The sequence below is a fragment of the Rhea americana genome, unplaced genomic scaffold (genome assembly GCF_003343005.1).
Source record: "Rhea americana isolate MKP2758 unplaced genomic scaffold, rheAme1 scaffold_21, whole genome shotgun sequence".
In the NCBI taxonomy this organism is placed as follows: domain Eukaryota; kingdom Metazoa; phylum Chordata; class Aves; order Rheiformes; family Rheidae; genus Rhea; species Rhea americana.
The window spans coordinates 2,121,920-2,143,428 of record NW_028186258.1 but is presented as its reverse complement, the minus strand read 5'-3'; the positions used below and the strand labels follow the sequence as shown (position 1 = coordinate 2,143,428).

Sequence of the window (21,509 nt, the reverse complement as noted above, 5' to 3'; positions counted from 1 at the left end):
GCCCCGCTCCGCGCCCCTCCACCCGCCCGGCACCCGCGGATGCTGCGCGTCTCCCCGGGCCGCTGGTGCTAAATGCTGAGCGCCGGCAGGATGGAGGAGTTTCAGAGCGAGGAAGAGGAGCCCTGGTACGACCAGCAGGACCTGGAGCAGGGTAAGGATGAAGGGCTGGGGGGGGCAGCCCCAGGGAAGGGGCAAATCCCGGCTGCGGGGCGGCAGGATGCTCTCTGCCCGGCCGCCCGCTCGGTTTGCAAGCCCAGCGCCTCGTCCTGCGCTGGCACCGCCGCAGAAAATCCAGCTGCTCCGAACTGCTCTCCCGGCACCACGAAGTTTAAACCCGAGGGATCCAGGCAGGGAGCCCCGGTCTGGCCTGAGCTCCGGGAGGGGTGATTTTGGTGTCTGACGTGCACAAGGAAGCTGATTCCCCAGAAAACTTGCTGCAGGCAGAACCACATCCAGCGAGTTACGATAGACTGCTTTAATCTCAGAGCACTTGCAGGTAGTTATCCAACACACTGGTTAGAAATGAATACATCAGGAATTATTTATTGTGAAGCTGAGGATGCTGAAAGTGTTTCCCAAAAGCTCCTGGTGTAAAAGCCTAAATCCAAAGGGACCTTAAGCTTCTAAATCACCTAATTACTCTTGGAGATTTTATGAGGCAGCCATAAAAACAGGAGAAATGGGGAAGGAGAGAAAAATCAATGTAATTTCAAACAACAAAAATAGGTCAGTTGGAGAAAGATAAACATTCACTTTGGTAGTTTGTTTTAAAGTAACTGTACTTACATTTACACTAGTTCCGCACAGTCTTTATCTTAAGGCTGGACAGTTGGTAGCTGTGTGTATTTGGGGATTTTTTTTTTTTTTTTTTTTTTTTTGCTTATCTTGGCATTTTGAGTCAACATGCAGTACGTAAACAGCTGGAAGAAATCCTGTTTCAGATAAGCGGCCCCTAAAGGAACCAGATTTGTCAATATATAGAGAAAATCATTTATACCTGAAAAGAGTCGCCCCTCTAAGATGTTGCACTGTAGGTATGTTACAGCTGCGTATTTATTTTAGCCGGCTGACTGCCAGGGAGGGTGTGCAGCCCCGCTGCAGCGGCAGTGCCTCGGCCCACCAGCACGTTATGTCACGATTTAAAGTTTACACAACTTCAGCTGCAGGGCAGAGGCTCAGGAGGGAGTGATAACTGGTCCCCAGCGATTTTACCGCTGGTTTTTGACCCCAACTTCTCAGCTAATGGCAAGTCCCCCTAGCTGCATATCAGGCCCTGTTCCATGGAAGACAACACTTGAATTAAACCAGGGCAGAGAACAGAGCTGCAGCTATCAGCTGAATAAACAGTGCAGCCTTTGAACGCTCAGAAATTCACATTTCTGGGTGACGTCTTCGCATGCTCACAAGGGGACTGGGCGCTGGGCCAGGGGCAGGATGCGGGCTGAGGAACAGCGGCACTAAGACTGAACACAGGGAGGGTCGGACAACGCGGGACTGACTGATTTTTTTTAGCCCAGCGCTGTCACTGGTCTCAAGTTTGTGAGTCAGCACCGGTAACGTACCACTAAAAACACCTTCCCGCTGCAGGCCGCGTTCCCAGCTCTGTCCCAGCAGCGCAAACGCACAATAACTGACTCCAAATGCTGGACTGACGCTGCAGAGAGATGCCACCTTTGAGCATACACAGAAAACAGACCCAAAACAAAGCCCAGCGGTGGGTTTTGCAACCTCCTATAAGGACGAGGGCTGCGCAGACTTAGGCAAACCCAGAAGGAGAGCTGGGGCAGGCTTTAACTGAAATCCGGGAGCCGGAAAGGTCCGACGGGGTGATTACAACCACTGTTAATTCGCGTGATGCACAAAGCGTCGCTAAGGCCAGCGCCGGTCTCGGCCCGCGCTGTACCTCGCTGCTACAGCCGTAGCGGCATCCGGAGGCTGTTGGCGACCGCACGGCCGCTGCCGGGGGCGGGTGGCGGTGCGAGACGGTGGCGGGAGCGCGGGGCCGGGGCCGCCGGGGGCCGCGCACAGGCGCCGCGCTGGGCAGCGGCGTCGGGAAGACGGGTGACAAAAGCCTAGGCTGAAAGACGCGTCGTTAGGAGCCGGGGGTGGGAAGAAATAAAAGCAGCCTAAGCTGGGGGCAAGGAGAAGGTTTTACGCGAAGCGGTTGGTTGCTGGGCCTTTATCCCGATTTCACAGTATCGTCAAATATTTATTACATTTACACCCAAAACTGTTTGCTAAGCAACGGATGGCTTAACTAGGAGCTCTGTGATGATTATGGTAATTAACCATTTTAGCACCGTGGAATAAATCATGCCTCCAGCTCCACTCCAAGCACCTGTTACTTCCCTCCCCCATCCTCCGGCTCCAACTTGTCAAAATAACACACTTTTTTTTGGGGGGGGGGGGAGAACAACCCCAATCCCTCTGGTTTTCTGAAGCACCCACCTCGGGCCTCGGAGGCAGCGAGAGCCGATCTCCAGCCTCGAGCCAAGCCGACGCCAGCCCGCTTCCCGCGCCCGTCCCGGAGCGGCCGCCCGCCCGCCCGGAGGGGCTCTGGTGACCCCACCTGAGCGCCTGAGCACGGACTCGGATCCCAGCCGGGCGGCCAAACAGGGCCGAGGGAACGAAGCGCAGGTGTCCTCCGAGGCGTTTCGCTCCCATGATGTTCCCTCACTTTCTGATTTAAAAAAAAATGTAAAAAAAAAAAAAAAAAAAAGGAGCGGCGGATTGCTGGCCGGCCTGCCCTCGCTTGTTTGCCAAGCTTCCCGCGGGCACCAGCGCTGCTTCGGTTCGGCCCCAGCGTCGCCTTGCTCGGGCTGGGAGGAAGGCCTGGGGGATCGGTGGCCCCAAGCGTTCAAACGGGACCGGCAGCGGTCGGCGGGGCCAAGCGCGGCTGCAGGGAGCCGCTCGCCAGCCGCCGGAGCCCACGACGCGGCTACGGCTGCATCGCGCCCTGAGCGCAGGGCGGACGGTGCAGCCGGTTTCCGCGGGACCGAGCGGGACCTACGATTAGAGAAAGGAGCTGGGGAAGAGCGGGGGCGCCTTTGCCGTGCGTTAGGCACGTTTGTGCTCGCAACAGCTGCATGCCAGGTCGGTCACATCTGCATCCAAACAGAGCGGAGACGGAGCCTAGCAGCTACCCGCCAGCTACTTCCAGCCTCGGTCTCCCTCGTACCAGACTCCTAGAGCCTCCTTCCCTCATTCTCCTTGCTGAATTCCCTGATCTTCCCAGTCTCCCCATCCCTGTGCCAGAGTTCAGGTCTCAGCCAGAAAGCACAAGAGCGCAGCCAAGAGAAGGGCTCCAAAAGCCACCCGTGCTGCCCCTGGAACCTGGACACTGTGCAAGCCTCCAGGCAATTCCTCCTGGGTGGATTAAACTGCCTAGCACCGCTCCGAGTTGCCAGCAGGACCAGAGGCACCCCAGGAACCAGCACATCATCTCGCTGCCGCTTCGAGATCGATAGTCCTCTCCTCCCGGGAGGCCACACAAACTTTTGGACCAACATGTCTGCAAAGCCGAATTGGGACTTTATGGCTGTCACCTCTAAAGGTCTCCAGATCTAAGCACCTTATTTTAATTCCTGCCCTTGCCAAGCATGTGATTGCTTGCATGCTAAGAAGGAAAATGATACAAGGTGCTGAGCTTGCACCACTCCCAACTCATCCTTGTAAAGACACAGGGTCACAAGCAGTCCGGGATTGGCCCTGCTGTCACTGTGAGCACAGGAAATCGGTGCTAACATCAGCTAGCAGCCACAACTGCCCGTTTTCTGCCACCGTCCAACCTCAGCGGGGTGGGCCGTAAAGCTGCAACACGCCGTCAGCTCGCCCAAACCGTTCACTGCGCTGGGGAGCAGGCGGTACCCCGAGTTGTCCCTCGCGATGCAGTTATCCCGGCTGCCCAGCTTGGGAAATAAGCCGTGCAGTTGGGGAACAGGCCAGGAGCGCCGTGGTTAACACGCTGTCGTTCCTCCCCAGGTGCCGGTCTGAGGGACCGAGCTGTCCCCGCGGCAGCTGAGCCACTCGCTCACTCAGCAGCGCCGAACCGCAGGTAGCTCCCGGTAGCGGGAAGTTTTTGGTGGCTAATTGCTGAGCTGCTGGGGAATCTTAGCCTTGGAAATGACAAGAGGGACTAGAAAGCCCCAGCAGACAAGGAACTAAAATGACATTTAGGTCAGTCCTTCAGATGAGGAAGCAATAAGAGCCTCTGGATTTGGAAAGATAAATATTCCTAGAACACAGATTCCCCTGGTACACGAGGAAGGGAACGAGAGCGCCCCGCGCAGAGCAGCTCTCGGGATTTCCCTCGCACAGAAACTCCCTTCTCCAGCTGCTGAAACCAGGCACATACTTCCAGCTGTGGGAGGGAGTGGAATTAGAAGAACTACTGGAAAGAGGGAGAGAAGAAGGGAGGGAAGAAACTGGAGAATTTTCTCCGTCTCCCGTCTGGAAGAACCCGCAGAGGCATTGCTCCTTGTCAAGGCTGCGCACGAAGGGCTTACGGTCCATCCGTAGCTCCGTCCTCGGCAATCCTGAGCCTCAGTAGCTCGGGGCCTAGGAGCACCCCACCGCTGTCGCCTGTGCCTCCACGGACGCGTTTTCCAATCCTCATTCATTTCTTCGGTACCAGCCAGCGCCGGTCGGTGACAGGGCGCGTGTGCCGAGTCCGTGTGACAGGCAGAGCAATGACAGCGTCAGGGCCCAATCCTGCTTCTCCAAAAAGCAGTGCCAGTGCCCAGGCTAATGCACAACTTCTCATTTTCAGACACAGTTATCACCTCTGCTAAAAGCTCTTTTTCAAAGAAGTGGAGTGATATATCCCCACCCCATCTGACTCTAAAAGATCTCCGTGTGCTCCAGCAGATGCATTCTTAGAGCTTCCAAAGCTACTACTTAACATGCTCAAAAACACATACTCAGGCCAAAAATTTAAGAAAATATGTCTCTCAGAAAATACCTTGGAGGAATGGGACCAGATGTTGAACAACTGCTGGTCTTCCTGCAGCTGGAAATTTTAAACTGATTTTCTGTTGCTTTTAGTTTGGTTTTTTTTCCATGAGTACTAGACAAACAGTTACAAACCTTCTCTCCAAACAGTGACAGTTCCTTTGCAGGTTTACACAGCAGTTCTTTCGCACTCTTTTGGCAAGTTACTTTAGTTTATGTTGGTCTAGCATGTGGTGCAGCCACCTTGGTACTTCTCAGTTAACTTGTCTCCTCCTTGCAAATTTTAGCAGTTAGAGCGTGCAGTATCTGGATCGACTCTGACCTCTTCCAGTTACGGAGCTGCAGCGGTGGCAGTTGTAACTAGGATGTTATCACACCATCTTCCAAGTTTTCTTGGCGTGCAAGCAAGTGCTCAGTCCTGGGAACACGCACCGGATTGCGAGCTGGTGGCTGAGCGCCGCTGTGTTGCAGGAGGCAAAGCAAGGAGCAGCGAGCGCATCGCCTTAGTATCCGTCTTGGCGGTCGAGCTACCTCCTGAAAACCAGCCCTGGTGCTGAACTCCTAAAGAAGCATCTCCCTGCATTAGGTCACTAAATACAGTCAAAACTAATGCTGGGCGTAAATAAACCAGCAAGGGATTTCACCAAGTGTTGGATCATCCCCTTTCCTTGCAAACTCGGACAGGAAGGTGCAGCACTATGCTCCCACCCAGCACCAAACGGCACCAGCAACGCGCCTGAGGCCAGGGCCTCTTTCCACAGAGGCCAGCACTGGTGGGTACGGGCTGCCAGGAGTTAGCCAGAGGGGCTGTTTGGGCTCGTGGCTAAACGAGGCTTCGAAGCGCTTCCTCGCAGCGAGCGGAAGGGAGCAGCGCAGGCTAGCGTCGCGCGAGGCGAGCACGCTGCTCTCCAGAGCCAGGCTGGAGAAGACAGGGACGTTTCTGGCCTTGCTGCACAGGGTCGGGCTGTTTTCTGTATTCACCTCTAACATGGCAGAAGGCTCCTCTGCGTCCCCGCTCTCCCCTGATCGGCGGGAAGCGGCGCGTGGGCGCACGCGGCCGCCGCGGTGCGGGCAGGCAGCCCTGGGGGCTGCTCCAGCTGCAGGGCACCGCTGGGGCTGCCCACCGACCGACCGGCCGGCCCGCCGGGGCCGCCCGCATCCCCCGGCGAGGGGACGGCGGGGGCAGCTGCGTCGGCCTGCGACAGCCGGGAGCGGCGGAGCGCGTTGCGGGAGCGCGGCCGGGACGGGAGAGCCGACGCGGCCGTGGCAGCCCGTCGCTGGCGGGGCCGTTTCCTTCCGCGCGAACCGGCTGTCCTGGCCTCTGCCGGCCGCCTTTGCTGCGAGCTACACACACGCGTGCACACGCACACCCTGTGCAAAGTCACCCTCGTGCTAATCCTCATCAGCCCTCCTGGGTCTGTCAGGATCTCCTGCCCCCCAAAACCGCGGGGGAGATTCCCCATGGCATCAATCCACGCATCTCTGCGTCTTCAGCCTTGAAAGAGCACAAGCCTCTACTCACGTGGTCCTCTGCATCCCACCATAATTAACTAGCTGGCGCTCTCCCCGCTGCCGGGAGGAGGCATGTGCGCAGGAAAGCGCTGGCTTCCTTTCTCTCGCTGTCTCTTTCCCCTCTTCTCCTCCCCGGCGACTCCACCTGTATTTATTCAGGATGCTTTCTGATCCAGGCGCAGCGTCGGAGCCTCCGAGCCACCAGCCAGCGAGCTCTCTGAAACCATTTCAGCCGACAAGGCAAACACAACCACGGAGGCTGTTTAGATAAGAGAACAGCAGGGAAAGCTGCAGATGGGGCCCAACCGTGCTTTAATAACTTACTCCATGTTACCATGCTCCGACAGCATGGCAAATCGCACATTGACTGCTGTGGGCCCGGGGGTGGGCGGCTGTACACGTGTTTGCATAGACACCTACATCTCATGGGCCGGGGTAGCCACCCTAGGTCTCAACCATCGACATACCACCCATCCGGAGAGACCCAGGGACACAGAATGGTGGAGGGCATAAAAGAACAAGAGCATAAAATGAAACAAAAAAGAAGCCTGAAGTTCATCTGTAATGAACCCAGACTGTGCAATACCTTGCAACTAAAAAATAAATGAGCAGCAAGGACACTCTACCCTGGGGTAAATCAGCATAGCATCATTTATTTACATTTGGAAAGGAATAATTGCACCTACCCTTGACTCTTAAGTACCCACGTGTAATGGAGCAGACAGCAAATGCAATTAAATTCAACATCAATAGCATTAAACATCAGCTCTTAACTCTCCGCCTACCCCATCCATCAGCTACCAACCACCCTGAACCTCCTCCAGAGACCCCCACACTGGGGCTCCGCTAGCTGTTCCTAGGCTGTGGGTCAAACTTGGCCCATCCTAACCACCAGCTAAAGTCCAGAGACAGGGGCAGTTATTTAAAGATAAGGGGCAAAGTCTTTGCCTTCCCTTGGCACAGCAGATGTCGAGCCCCTCTGAGCAGCGGGCACGTTTTCTCACAGCCTAAACGGTTGAGTTGTTCAAGGTAAGAGAGATGAGGGAGAGATGAGTGCCTGCTCCAGAGGCGGCTTCCTCTGGAAAACTATATTTACGAGGCTGGTTTGAGCAGCAAATGGACACAGTTCTGCTGGGAGCAGCCAAAACATCCCCCCGGCAGGCCCCAGGCTTGCAAAGCCCCAGAGCAACAACTAACAGCACCAGGAAGGCAGAAACGCCTCCAGACCCTCTTTGGGCCACGTAGCGAGCTGCTGGGAAGCCCACGGAGCCAGGAAGCGCTCGGCGCCGCGGGAGCCCTTGCAGGGCACGTCCAGCGCTGCCGAGCGGTGCCGCAGCGCGCGAGTACCCGACACCGCCCACCTCGGCCCGTTTCAGTCAAACGCGGCCTTCCGCGAGCCGTGGCTCAGGATTTTCTGAAGCTTGCCTGGGGATGCAGACCCCGCAGATTCGCCGAGGGACTCCCCGGACAGCGGCGCTCCGCCTCGCTTGAAGGGAAGGAGCCTCCAAGGCCGCAGCACCCGGCACCGTGCTCGGCTGGCCTCAGAGCCCCTCTCCCCTCCCCTGCTTTCTACCACACCTTCCCTGTTCTCTTCCCCTCCCTCCTTGCCAAGGCGCTTTCCCCGCTGAAGCTCACCTGGAAACATGGTCTCGCCGCCTCCGTTGGGCTCCCGGCCCGGCTCTGTGCTCGGAGGCGCAGGAGTCTCGTTGGCTGCTGTTAATTAGCAGGGTCACATCGGTGCTCGCTGCAGTACCAGGGCCAGAGGGGAAAGAGCTGGTTGTGCCAGGACGCTTCGCAGCCGTGCTCTACGGGCCCTGTCGCCCCAACAGGACTTGGGCAGCACTGGGGGTCCCAACACCGTGTCCTCGAAGGCACCGTTTAAGTTGAACGCCGGCTGTTTCGCTAGCGACGCCTTCAGCGCGGGCGGGCGGGCGCTCCCGGGCGGCGGGTCGGTCGCACCGACCGGACGCGCGGCACAGCCTTGCTCTGCCTCCTTACTCCTTCTTCCAAGCCGAGCAAGGAGCGGGGAACGGAGGCATCGGAATAACTGCTGAATTAGGGCAAGTCAGACAGTATCGGCTCTCTGATCTGACTGCAGAGAAGCGATGAGCAATACAAAAAATTATGGGGAAAGCACGGTGCTCTGCAGAGAGGATCCCTAAATAGTTCTCCCTCCATCCAAGCAACTTGCTGATAAATTCGCCTTCAGCCTAGGGTCTCCGGGGTCTCTAAAGAGGAGGGGAAGGGTGTCCTACCAAGCCCCATAGGGGCCATAGTTAGTGCTAGGAGCAACAAGGATCTGGTCTAAAGATGGTATTAAAGCACTTCCCTGCATCATCCCCACGGAGCCACAGGGAGCCCAACAGGTGGGAAGAGAGGGCTCAGCCGCGAGGGAATGACAGAGATGGGATTACAGGGGATGCCTTGGCCAGCGGGCACATCTCGATGGCTGCAGCTGCTTAGAGACACTAAAGGAACCAATTTCCCCGTATCTTTGGAGCTTCCCAGGCCCTTACACTCAAAGAAGGGCCAATTCCCCATCCGGAGCTCAGCCCCATCCTTTCTTCTTTCCCACTTCTCCCCAAACACTGCCCATTTCCCCCATTAAATTATTGCTGACGGAGCCCTTTAAATTACAACGCGGGATCTTGGGCTGCCTAATCCACTTAACTCAACCCCAGCTGATTAAATTGGATGCCATATGGTGGGCAAGCACTGATGCAACCCGCAGGGATGGGGACGCTCTCGGCTCGTTCCCGGAGCCCAGCGCAGAGCCCCCTCTCCACGCGCCGCTGGGCTGAAGCCTCCTCGCAGCGTCGCTCCGGCAGGACGGTGCCAGCCACGAGCAGCGATACAGGCTCCGGCGAGGCACCGGCGCAGGTCGATACAGCCGCAAGCAGCTTTAAGGCACAAATTCTCCTCCGTCTCTGCTGGCTGTTCCTGCCGTTCCCCGGCCAGTTTGTCAGACACTCAGACTCCCAAGGGCACTTTGGAAATTGGAGAAATTTTGTGGCTGTAAAATAGGTGAAGGACATCTGTCCATGGGGATACATGCCAACGTCTTGATTATGCTCATAGCTGGGATGGCAGCCCTCGGACCAGGTCACGGTGCAATTATGGTTATTGTAATTAAAAAGGTCGCATCCTAAAATAACTCCCTGCAATGCAGGCCCCAGCTGGAGAGCCTGTTCCCGCGGTGGAGGGGAGACGCAGGGATGCACCGAACAGCTGTCGGCTCGGACTAGATGTGCAGAGCCAGCCTCTGGCACCATTATAGCCATGCAGAAAGCAAAATAGGCACCACGCAAACTAATACCATAACGGTATTTCCCACGCTGTAGCTGTCAGGAGGATCCCTTAGCCCACACTAGCAACAGCTCCTCCCCTGCAAGCACTCACGGCTGAGATGTTGGTATCAGCCTCGTTTTACAGAGGTGACGTTTGAAGTGTGAGAGATTGATTTTCCCAGGCTCCAAATCCCTCCGAGGTGTCCTGCCCTCCCCACCCCCAGCCTCTTATCCTAATGACCAGGTATCACTGCTTCCCAATCAACAGCATGGCCTAATAAACCATTGGAATAAAGTACAGCTGCTCCCAGCTCCAGCAGGGCCCTTGCAAAACATGCTGCTGCTTGTGCACCAGAGATGAGAGTGTTGCAAAGGGCTGAGAAAACGCGGGGGTGGCAAATCCCGCTCTGTGCGCGTGCCATAGCACTGCCAGCCCTTACTGTGTGATGACCATCTTGGAAACAGAAAGAGTAATACCATGCGTTAGTACCTGTTCCTTACCTTCTGGTTTTGAAGGTCACGGTTGTATTTTCAGTCTTCTAATGTGAGAGCTGGAAATTCACCTTTTAAAGCAGTGAGGAAAGCTGGGAACCCACATGATCCCAGGAGACAGGGCTTTAAGGAAACAACCAATTGGTGTGAAAGCGGAGGGATATTGCAAGCGCCAGCTGTGCCACCCAAGGGCCACAAGCAGCGTCACCTGAGACACTCAGGCTTTGCCAGCGCAGGACTTTGGATATTTTTTTTTAAGCAGGAGGTGACGAATCCAGTGTTTCAGCTGACCACAACTTTAACCACCACGTTCCCTGCACTTCTGCTAAGGTCTGACTATTTCGGTAGCTTTTTAAAGGCTTTGAGGGGTAGAAAAGGGAGAATATGAAGTGGTTCCTCCTCACCAAACTTTGCATCAGCGGGCTTCACTCAACCTGCTGCAAGAGCTTCAGCTCCCTTCGTTAGAGACGATAATGTAATTTAAAGAGCATCCTGGGGGCCCAGCAAGGCATAAGGGCCAGATCCTGCACGGTCCCTGAGCTCCTCTCCTTTCCTTTCCAGACTTGCATTTGGCAGCCGAGCTGGGGAAGACCCTGCTGGAGCGCAATAAGGAGCTGGAGGACTCGCTGCAGCAGATGTACGCGACCAACGAGGAGCAAGTGCAGGAAATAGAGGTAGAGACGCAGCAGGGACCGCTCGGTGCTGTCCCCACTGTCACGGGGTTAGGAACGGGAGCCCCCGCCAGCGCAAACAGCTTGCAGAAATGAAGGGATGTACCAAAGGGGGAGGAGGGAGGTAAAGTCCCTTCCATACGTGCCTGAAGCTGGGTGGATTAAGGCCTGGATGAGGTTCCTCTTCCCCCACTAACAGGGATTTTTCCCCCTTCAGCATCTCCCCCCCACACTCCAGATGTGCACACCAGATTCCCCAACCAGCACTGGTTGCATCTGGGGCACATCTGGCCTTTCCCTGCCCGCACGCCAGCCTTCGCACCCGTTCCCCTGCACAACTTTGCTCCGCTGCTGCTTTTCCTTGATTCCAGCTATTCACCATCGCACCATCCTCAGCGGCCCCTCGGCCCTGCTGTAACAGAGCCCGGCTTTATGCCGCTAACAAAGCTGCTTTCTCAAAAGCTGCAATCCGAACTCCTGCTTCATGCATCCTTTGGGGTCAGGGGACTGTTTCTAAGGGCCTTCAGAACTAAGCTTAGAGGCTTAAACCTACTGTACGGGGAGGGATTTCCTCCACTGGAAAACTTCCAGGCATCTGTGAATCAAAAAAAGGTTGAAAACCCACCGATTTAGACAGATGCAGGGCAGAGGAGGGATGAGAGCTCACAAGAGGAGCACATGCGGGCTGCAAGAGCCTGGAAACTGGTGATGTAGCTGTTGCCCACATCAGCCCTTCAGTAAATCCACCAAAGCCTTTGGGATTTGATTTCAGCTGAGGGTGAGCCCTTGAGCAGATGCCCCTGCTCTAAAGTGATTTAAAAATCACTTTTCTTCAGCCAGCAGACACCGAGCCACAGAGATTTGGTTCCTTACGCAGCTGCAGCCCCCGAGCCCCTGGCACCGCGGAGAGGAGGCCCGGTGCTTCGCAGGACGTCTTTCCGTAGCCGTCTCAGAAAGGCAGGAAGGGGTCTGCAAACCAGCAAAGCCCAGGGGTCTCCTCGCATTTCACAGACTCAGATTTTTAGCCTCAGCTCCAAAGGAAACGCAGCTTCTGGAGCTGACCTGTCAAACGATCCAGCAACCAACAGCCAGTTTCAGTCCGCTTTGGCGGAGGGGCACGCTCTCAGGGATATCGGCTCGCTTTGGGCGTTGTGAGCGAGAGGGCAGCTCAGTAGAGAGACCGTGCACAGAGGGCAGGGGAAGTCCAGCTGCATTTTAGACACAAAAACATCTACAGTGGGCACCAGGTAGTAGGAAATCGTGGAAGAGGCTCCAGGCAGGCAGAAGATAACAGACATCATATCAAGGAAACAAAGGCAGTGGGAATTCTGCTTTGAAATCCTTTGGGATTTTGGATGTGGAGTGTATTTGTTTTGGGTTTTCTTGCAGTACCTGACGAAGCAACTGGAGATGTTGCGGCAGATGAACGAACAGCACGCGAAAGTCTACGAGCAGCTGGACCTGACAGCGCGCGACCTGGAGCTAGCTAACCAGAAGCTCGTGCTAGAAAGCAAGACGTCCCAACAGAAGATACAGTGGTACGGCTTCCCTCCTCCCACCCGAGCAATGCCGGGTAACGTAGGTCAGCCACGGCATGGGCGTCCTTGGGACGAGGGCTGGATGGAGCTCAACCAGCTGACAGCCTGTTAGGGACAGCAGGCACAGAGCCGCTAGAGAAACCCTGGCTAGTGTGTGCTGAAACACCAGTTTGTCAATAACTTCATAAAACTGGCCCATGATCAAGGTCATCCCTGGAAACAACACCCTGTTAAGCCATGTCCTTGCAATACTGCATCTTTTGCAAGTGACTGCACAGAGAGGGGATTTTAGAGCAAAGAGCTCTACCAATCGCGATCACAGCCAGGACAAAACCAGGTCTCTGGCCGGTCTCTTCTTATTTATTTCTGCAGGAGAAGTGAGGGGGGAATAAACTGCTGCCTGCTTGCCCGAGCCTTTCAGTGCAGAGATATTCCACAATAGCACTTATGCCCCAGGCGTGATTGTGTTAGCCAGCTGATTTGAGACTAGAAGGTCACAAATTAATATGATCCCCTGGCCCTGCTTCGATCCCCCACCCTTCTCTGCAAACACCCCCATTCAAGAAGGGCCGTGCAGAGAGGGACCTACCACTGCCAGGAGAAGCTACGGCTCAGCTGCCACACTCCCAGGGCGCGCACGAGAGACCTGAGCTCTGTCGGGAAGCACCTTCCCCAGATCGACTCTTTCCTCGCGGGAAGAAACGTTTCAGAGCGCTGTGTACGGCCTCCTTACCTGTGCTCGCTCTCTCTCTGCCTCGCTGCAGCTTGACAGAAACGATCGAGGGGCTGCAGAACCAAGTGGAGGAGCTGCAGAAACAGGTGGAAGAAATGCGGAGCTTGGAGCAGCTCCGCATTCGTCGGGAGAAGAGGGAGCGGCGCCGAACCATCCACACTTTCCCCTGCCTTAAGGAGCTGTGCTCCAGCCCCAGGTACAGAGGAGCGGGGAGGGCTCAGCCTCACCTCCGCCCCCACCTCCAAACAACTCCCCCATTCCTCTGCCCACGAGCAGGGGCAGCCTCTCTAGGGTACACATAACCCCCCCACACACACCTGTACAGACCCAGGCTCTGCAGAGCTGGGGATGAAGGCAGGACCTCCCTGTCTCTCACGCGCCTAACTAAGCAGGTGGAGTTGGCAAGGCAGAGCCTGCCTAACCCAGCGTCAGTGACGATGGGACAGACTGACAACCACGTTCTTAGGGGCAAGAACGGCTATGAAGGAGACCTCAGTCACCTTCTGTAGCTGCATTGGGACTGGCCAAAGGGACGGGCACTATCTGGAAGGGTTGTGGTTCTGGCACATTGGCAGGAAGCTGTGAGCACACATCAGCCAGGACACGTTGCTTGATCTCTCCACAGGTCAAACCAGCCTCTCCCAGTACAGCCCTCCCAGTAACACATCATGCAAAGAGAACCGTTAGCTTGGCCTGCCCAAGCAGGCTCACCTGCCTGCCAGCACAACTCGCCTTCCCTTTGCAGCTCCCTCCCAACAAAGGAGCAGCATCTCCTGCGCACTGAACCCAACTGAGCCAGTGCATTTTTGCCCCATATGACTCCGGTAGCCCCAAGAGCACCATTCACAGACCAAGACAGGCTACGTGGTGCCAGCTGCTCTACAAACTCCTTCATCATTAGTGCACACTTGGTCCTCCTGAAAACCAAGCCACTGTGTTAATTCATTGACCTCATGAAGGCATTTCTTGCTCAGCTTTGTCCGTAATAGAATCTTTTTTAAATAGATAAGCAATCAATAAACTTTTTTTACTGAAAGCATCCACTGCCAGAGGACACAACCAACCAACATTTTTACTGCAGCAGCAATGGGGATGTTGTAAGGGTATAATCTATCCCCCAGCAAAATCCACTTAATGTCTATGTGGTTCTTTTCCCCACCATCCCCCAGTACCACTCTGCCCTCAATGCCACTGGACTGCAGAGTTTGGCTTTCAGCTCTGCAGTTGGTTTGAAGGTCACTATGCCCTCTAGTAACTCAGAAATCTGTTCAATACCCCCCGCTACCATAGATGCCCCTCAGGGGAAGCAGTGGTGCTTTTTTCCAGTGTGTTCTGAAAAAGATAGGATACCATGGGCACTTAATTGAGAATAAGGCAAAATGGATTTCCTGACAGCAACTTGAGGGAAGGGGAAAGTGTATTTTACATCACTATATTGATTCCACTGTAGAGAGCAATGAAAAAGGGGCAACTCTGTTATAAGTTTCTTTCGACCTTTATGAAAAGAAAGCTTTCCACAGTTTTTCATAAAAATTTTCTGTATTTACACCTTCCCTTTGCAAGCAAAGGTGAGCACCTGAACACAAGTCCTTTCACAAGTCCAGCAGGCGTGGAGAAAAAGCAGCTTGCAGTTTCCTGAGGTGCTTTTCCACTCCATCATACCAATTCCTTTCTTCTCCAGGAGATCCTGCAGGATCACTGGGGCTCTGCCTTCACAACAGTTCCTCCCTCTAGATTATGCCAGTGTTATTGGGCATGAAGGAAAATGGAAAGTGGGCAAATACCCCCAAACCAAAACAGCTCCTTTCCCCATCTTGTTCTAGAGTCAGAAGGTAGATGCAGCAAGTACCTTATGAACTTCAGAAGGAAAAATCCAAAGGTGCCTACTTTCAATCAGACTGGTAGCACATGAACATTCTTCACTGCTTCAAAACAGTGTTGGTGGTTTGTCTGTTGACGGGATGAGTCTCTCACCTTTTAGGGTTTCATTTCCCTTCTGTCTTCCATCAGTGTTGTCAGATCAAACAGTAAGTTCTCTGGTACATAGCTTGGTCCTCCTGTCCAGCAGGGCCTCTGCTGCCCATTGTGGTTCTGGACACAGGGAAGGAAAAATCTCTCTCTCCATGATGTCAAATATTCACTTGGCTATTTTTTCTCTGGGCATCTGTGGAGTTACTTACATGACAATAAGCCGCAATCCGAGCCCTTCATAGGCTGTCATTTGGCTAGTCTCTCTCAAGAGTCTTTTTCTCTCTTTCAGGTATGAGGATGCATTCCAGGTCCAAAGCTCTTCGATGGAGTTCAACCAGAAGCCACTGGAGCGGGAGAACGAGCGTCTCCAAGCCATGGTGAACTCCCTGAGGTCCCAAGTCAACCAGGAGAAGCAGCGGAAGGAGAGAGTTGAGCGAGAATACACCTCCGTTATTCAGGAGTACTCAGACCTCGAGCAGCGAGTGTGTGAGATGGAGAACTGCAAACTGCGCATCAAGGAACTGGAAGCAGAGCTCCTGGAGCTACAACAGATGAAACAAGTCAAGAAGTATCTGCTCAGCAGAGAAGACAACTTGTCTGAGGCCCTCCTTGAGCCGCTGAATAACGCCCCAGAAGCAGACTACATCGACCTCTCTGAGGAAGAGGGAGGGAAAAATCATGGGCCGTCAATGACACCTTCCCCAAACCATCCTGTTCGGAAAAGCTGCAGTGATACAGCACTCAATGCCATCGTGACCAAGGATGCTGTGAGCCGGCATGAGGGCAATTACACGCTGCATGCTAACAACGTGCGCAAACGGGGCATGTCCATCCTAAGAGAAGTAGATGAGCAGTATCATGCCCTGCTGGAGAAATACGAAGAGCTCCTGAGCAAATGCCGGCAGCACAAGGACAGTGTGCGCCACACTGGGGTCCAAACTTCCCGCCCCATCTCTCGTGACAGCTCCTTCAGAGACTTCCGGGGAGAGGGGCATGAGCTGGAAGAACGTAAAACCATGGAGAAGACCATCACTAAACACGTGGAAGCCGTGGACAAGCGGCTGGAGCAAAGTCAGCCTGAGTACAAAGCTCTTTTTAAGGAGATCTTCTCCCGCATCCAGAAAACAAAAGCAGACATCAATGCGACAAAAGTGAAAAACAAAAGCAGCAAATGAATCCTGACTCTTTGCAGCTCCTACATACAATCTCAACAGCCAAGTCTTCTCTTTAGCCCCAGGAAATTTTTGTGGCCCCACTGCTTTGAAGGTTCAAGAGACTCATGTTATATTCTTGTATGGGAAGGGGACTCTAAAAGCAAGAAATGTCATGGAGACTTAAGTCACTTTTTTAAGCTAAGGCTCTGGGCAACTTGTTGGAAAAATTGTACATTGTAGTTAGAGAATTTGAGAAACTGTACAATGAATCTCTGCATGAGTTGCTGCCGCAGCCAGAAATCAAATCAGCAACAAAAACCACATCACAAAAAAGAAAACTGATCACTTCCTCCACCCTTTTCAGCTTGTCTTACAGTCACTCTGATTATCTGCAAGCAAAAGCCTGGATGTGCTCCAGTGTTCTGCACCAGCTGGAGTGCAATGTTACAAAATAAATCAGAAAAAGCCATCAGAACTTTAGGGGCTGTTTGGGAACATCAGCCCAACCCCTCCACTTCGGTTTTATGGCTAAGAACCTGCGCTTGTACCTGAGAGACTTTCACCTAACCTCTCCCCTTCCTTAAAGGGCAGCATGTTCTTGCTATCTAAGCCATTCTCTTATCGGTCAGGTTTTTCAGCTATTTACAATGCAAGCTCATTGCAACTGGACAAACTTGAAGAGAAACAAAACTGATTGTCCTGTCTTCATCAGCATCACTTAGTAATTCAGCCCATACTCTCCAGACTTTGTAGGCATACGGGATTTACTTGCTTTAAATCTGCCCCAATATTTCAACCCTGGTGACTTGCTATGCCTGGTAGGAACTTGATGACCAGGGCTTTCCCATAAGCTAGGCAATAAGTGCTATTACAGTATCGGAGGCATGCCTTCAGGGCATGGTCTGGGCAGCAGCTCTCTGTGCTGTGCTATTCCAGAGGTTGGCATTGCCCCACTCTAGCAAGCTCCTCAAATATAACCTGCATGGGCTTGCAAAAACTGACTAGTAGTGACTCACATGTAGTAGAAGGATAATAACAAAGCATCATATTCTTACAGCATCGAGAGCACTGGCCCTGGCAGTAGTGCTGATCACACAGTGACCCACACTTTTGCTCTGAGTATATTCCCAGACGGGAGGACAGATTTCAGTATTCTGCTGAAAATAAACGAACTTGGCTGAGTTACTGTCTCCAAAGGGTGCACCTCTCATATTCCAGTTCACTTCCCAGCACTGAAATCTCCTCACTGTTGCTTCCACAGACACGCAAACACAGCCGAAAGGCCACTGCAGTCTCAGGAATCACCAGTTTCCATTTTTCATAAACTAGATGTTGACGTCATTAGATCAGACATCCATTTTAGGCAGTGAAGCAGCATTTCATTACAGCTTAGGCGACACCCAGAGCACTGAGCCACAAGAAAGGAGCAGTTCGGTGTAAGCTACCTATTCCGTACCCACTTGGAGAAACTTTAGACCAGATTTGGATTCTATAATTACCAGTTTACATCCCAAAATCTCAAAATTGGTTAGGATTTTTGCTATATTGACTAAAATAAATCTCACTTTGGAGAGGAAAGGCTGTTAAAATGTAATTATGTTCCAAATCTAAGGCCTTGACGTTATGAGGAGCTACCTTTCTTTCACTCACAATTAAATTAATATTGCAGAAATACCCCCTCAGCCCTCTCTTTTGTTCAGATGGCTGCCACTGAGACAGGGTGGCAAGAATGGGATGCCCAGATCACGCCACAGCCTCTCACGTTGGCTTCCCCGTAGGTTCCCGTTCTGGAAGTATCCTCATCGAACTACCCAAACGCTCCTCTCTTCTGTGCTCTGCATTTTCAGGTGCCCAATGGCCCCAAATTCAAGAAACATAAGGAGCCATGTGCACTATTGTGGCTATCAGCTCTGTAACAGTATGGAGAACCTTCATGCCTTATTTATTTATAATTGAAAGCAGTTGTATAAAAAAAATAAAAATGAGCAACAGCAACAAAAGCAGTGTCAAATTGATTTTCTCATAGCACTCACCAGCGCAGCTGCTGTCGGTAGCTGGTGCAACAAACATCAACACCCTACACTTAAACATTTGGACTGGGGGGTAGCTGAAGCAATGTTGTTTTAAGTCATCCAATATTTGCTCTGCAGTCATCTGGTTGTTGCATAGGTGTAGGGAGAGGATCACCTTCACTTTCTGTTTTAAACACTAGTGTGTCAAACCAACATCACAGTTAAGTGCACATCAGATTAAATATACTTTAAAATGTTTTATTCTCTTCTTAAATAAAAAGGAATACCAGTATTCTCAAAGATAAGACTTTCTTTATCGTTCCTTTTTCTTTTGGGAAAAGCAGGAGAGTTATGTCTTTGATTTTCATGTATGATTTGGGTCAAGAAAATGCTTCAGGCTCCTTTGTAGAAAGCACGGAGAATATAGTGAATTCTGTTGCTACATTATTTATATAACACATTTTATGCATTTGGACTACTAGTATTTGCTACATGGAAAAATAAGGTTATTTTTTCAGCTCTGAAGTCTCTATAAAACTGCAAAATTTCTAAGCTTGCAATTCAAATGCTATTTTTGCTTTGGTCCTTCTTGAAAACCACACATCAAAAAAATGACTGATGCAAGTAACAGTATTTGGTTTAACAAAGGAACAGCTGCAATGCATCAGTAGTTTGTTCAGCAAAGTGCTGAGGGCATTTTTTCCTGCATCTAAAAGTATTAGTGGCCATATAAATATGTTCACAATGACTGTGGGATTCATAGTCCCTTGATTTTTCTTAAGCAAGGATTTTAGTGATTAAAGGAGGAGAAAATAAGCATTTTCTGTCCTTTACCCCACCTTTATCTGATTTTTTCAATGTGCTTTGAAAATGCCAAGTAAAACTGCACAACTCAATTCAGAAGTAAAAAGAGCATTAAACAGCCACTCTGCTTATCACAGAAACTGGTCTAATAAAAAGCAACACCTCTTTAACAGCACACACCAATGATTCAAGACAGAAAGAAATTCAAATGGATGGAAAAAAACCACTCCATAACAGGAACCAATGCCTAATTTCAGAAATTAGAAAAAACAGCGCTCCTATTCAGAACACACCATTGGGATTGGTAAGGGACACAGCTTGTCACAAATCCAGTTTTATGCTGAATTTGAAAGAGGGTATTTCCCAAGTGCACTTCCACCAGCTCTAATCTGGCATCTTAATTTACTACCAGTTTAAATACCCCTTCAGAAAAGCACCCATGATTAGAAATAGGGATGGACCTCTTGAACCATGAACTCAAAGGCTTTACAGAGCTTGAGTTCTCCCAGGGAGGAATACTCGTTTACTGATTTCAGTACTCTCCCTCATCTTACAGGAGCGAGGACTTCCAGGGAGGTCCCTTAAAGTCCAAACTTGCTCCTACCTTTCTTGCTTGTACCCTCACTCACACAAAGAGTGAACGGCTCCTGGGACACACTAGCCTTTGCATCATGTTTTAGGGACTGCTTACTATTCCTCTTGCTCACTAGTGACTAACATCACCAAATTGGATGAGTTTGCTTTCTAAGCCAGCATCAATATTGAGCCAGTTCATTACTCAAATCAAAAAGCTTGGATCTCTTTGGGCCACATCCAAGATCTCACCATCCCAAGTGCTGCCTTCCTTGGGGATGTTTCGTTTTCAACATGGTCCAAGTACACATCATTTCACTTTTACAAAAGCTCTTAGGACGCGTGCATCAGGCGATGCAGTGTGGGAATGGATCAAGACCAGAAGTGTCCTTTTGCATGGGTTTGACTTTGATTGTGTCACCATCAAACTCCTTTCTCAGCCTCACGGCGCACTGCAAAATGACACCTTTCTTGGCACGTGTTACCAGCACAACAGTAACACTGACATGTTTAACAACTGTTGGTAAAAATGAGTCATCTTGGATACTTTACCCATCCCTCTGGCTACAAATCACAAACGTTTACCTGCTCCCTGGTGGAAATTAAGGTCACCAGATGGTATGACTTGTCTGTGGCAATTTTAACTTCTCTCTTAAAGCATTTAGTTTTCAGCTGAGCTTGAATGGAGGAAGCAAAGCATAAGATGCCCAGGATCTTCTCTTCCTAAAGGCCTGTGGTGCAAACCCACAGGGATTAGATTAAAGCAAAGCACTGTGCAGCATCAGTCAGGGCAGACTGACCTCCGGCTTTTGGCACTTGCTCCTTTCCTGGGGACTAGGCTTCCTGATTTTGCTCCGATTATCCAGACAGGACCCAGCCCGGCTCCCCATCACATGCTGCACTGCCTTTACAGTGGCTTGCAATCACCCGTTTTGACTTCACCCGCAGCTTTAAACCGAAGCTCGTCAGCTCCTGCCAGTCACCGGGGCGGATGACAGCCGCATCCATCCCTGCTCCGCGCGTCTCCTCAGTGCCCAAAATAGCAATTCCTGCCCATCTCAGGCGCAACCCTTCCAACATGACAGCTGCCACAGCAGCTAAGAGCTGAGGCATTTCCACAAGCTCCTTACTCCCCTCCGTGTCGCTGACAGCCCTGGACCTCGAAACACAGGCACGGACCACAACATCAGCCTTCACTCAAAAAATAAAGAAAATGGTACTCCTGAGCAGAGAGAAACCTGGACGCTCAAAGCCTCCAGGCGAGGGGCTAGGACGCGAAGACCTCGCCGCCTCACTTTCACCCTCAGCTGGCAGCCCGGCGGCTGGTGAAGGCCTGGACGGTGCGTGAGGGCCCACGTCGGCACCTCGCACCCACCCCACCCCCGGGCCCCGCGGCGGCGGCTCCCCGCGGCCCTGCCCAAGCCCCGACGCCGCTCCCCGCCCGCCGCAGCCCGGAACGCAGCGCGCGCGGCTCTTGTTGCCGAGGGGACGCCGCGGCGGCGGTGCACCCTGGGAGCCAAGATGGCGGCGCGCATGTTGCGGGGCTTGTGGCCGCCGCGGCCGCTCGCCGCGGGGTTCTCGCAGCGGGCCGCGGCCGGGGCGGAGTTCCGGAGCGCCTACAGCCTGGACAAGCTGTACCCGCCGCGGCAGGACGGCGGCACCAACACCAGCGGCGCGGGAGTGAGTGCCGGCCGGAAGAGGGGCGGGGGGCGGGGCTACACGCGGGGGCGGGGTCAGCGTGGTGGGCGGAGCCTGGCGCGGGGCTGGTGGGTCGGTGCTCAGCGGAGGGGGCGGGGTGAGGCGGGAGCAGCA

General features: G+C 52.8%; 2 protein-coding genes across 2 annotated transcripts in view; both read left to right on the top strand.

The window, feature by feature from the left end:
* Positions 1-6: 6 nt before the first annotated feature.
* Positions 7-18,308, top strand: CDR2L (cerebellar degeneration related protein 2 like). The gene is made up of 5 exons (XM_085304552.1): positions 7-151; positions 10,803-10,915; positions 12,302-12,450; positions 13,215-13,379; positions 15,444-18,308. Exons 1-5 carry the CDS (start codon positions 73-75, stop codon positions 16,327-16,329), a joined length of 1,392 nt encoding a protein of 463 aa, XP_085160678.1. The 5' UTR covers positions 7-72; the 3' UTR covers positions 16,330-18,308.
* A 2,875-nt stretch (positions 18,309-21,183) lies between these two features.
* The window catches only part of MRPL58 (mitochondrial ribosomal protein L58), a 2,634-nt gene continuing 2,308 nt past the window's right edge, over positions 21,184-21,509 (top strand). The window contains exon 1 of the mRNA XM_085304815.1: positions 21,184-21,377. Within this exon, the coding sequence (XP_085160941.1) occupies positions 21,219-21,377 (159 nt within the window). The 5' untranslated portion in view covers positions 21,184-21,218. The remainder of the gene's footprint in view (positions 21,378-21,509) is intronic.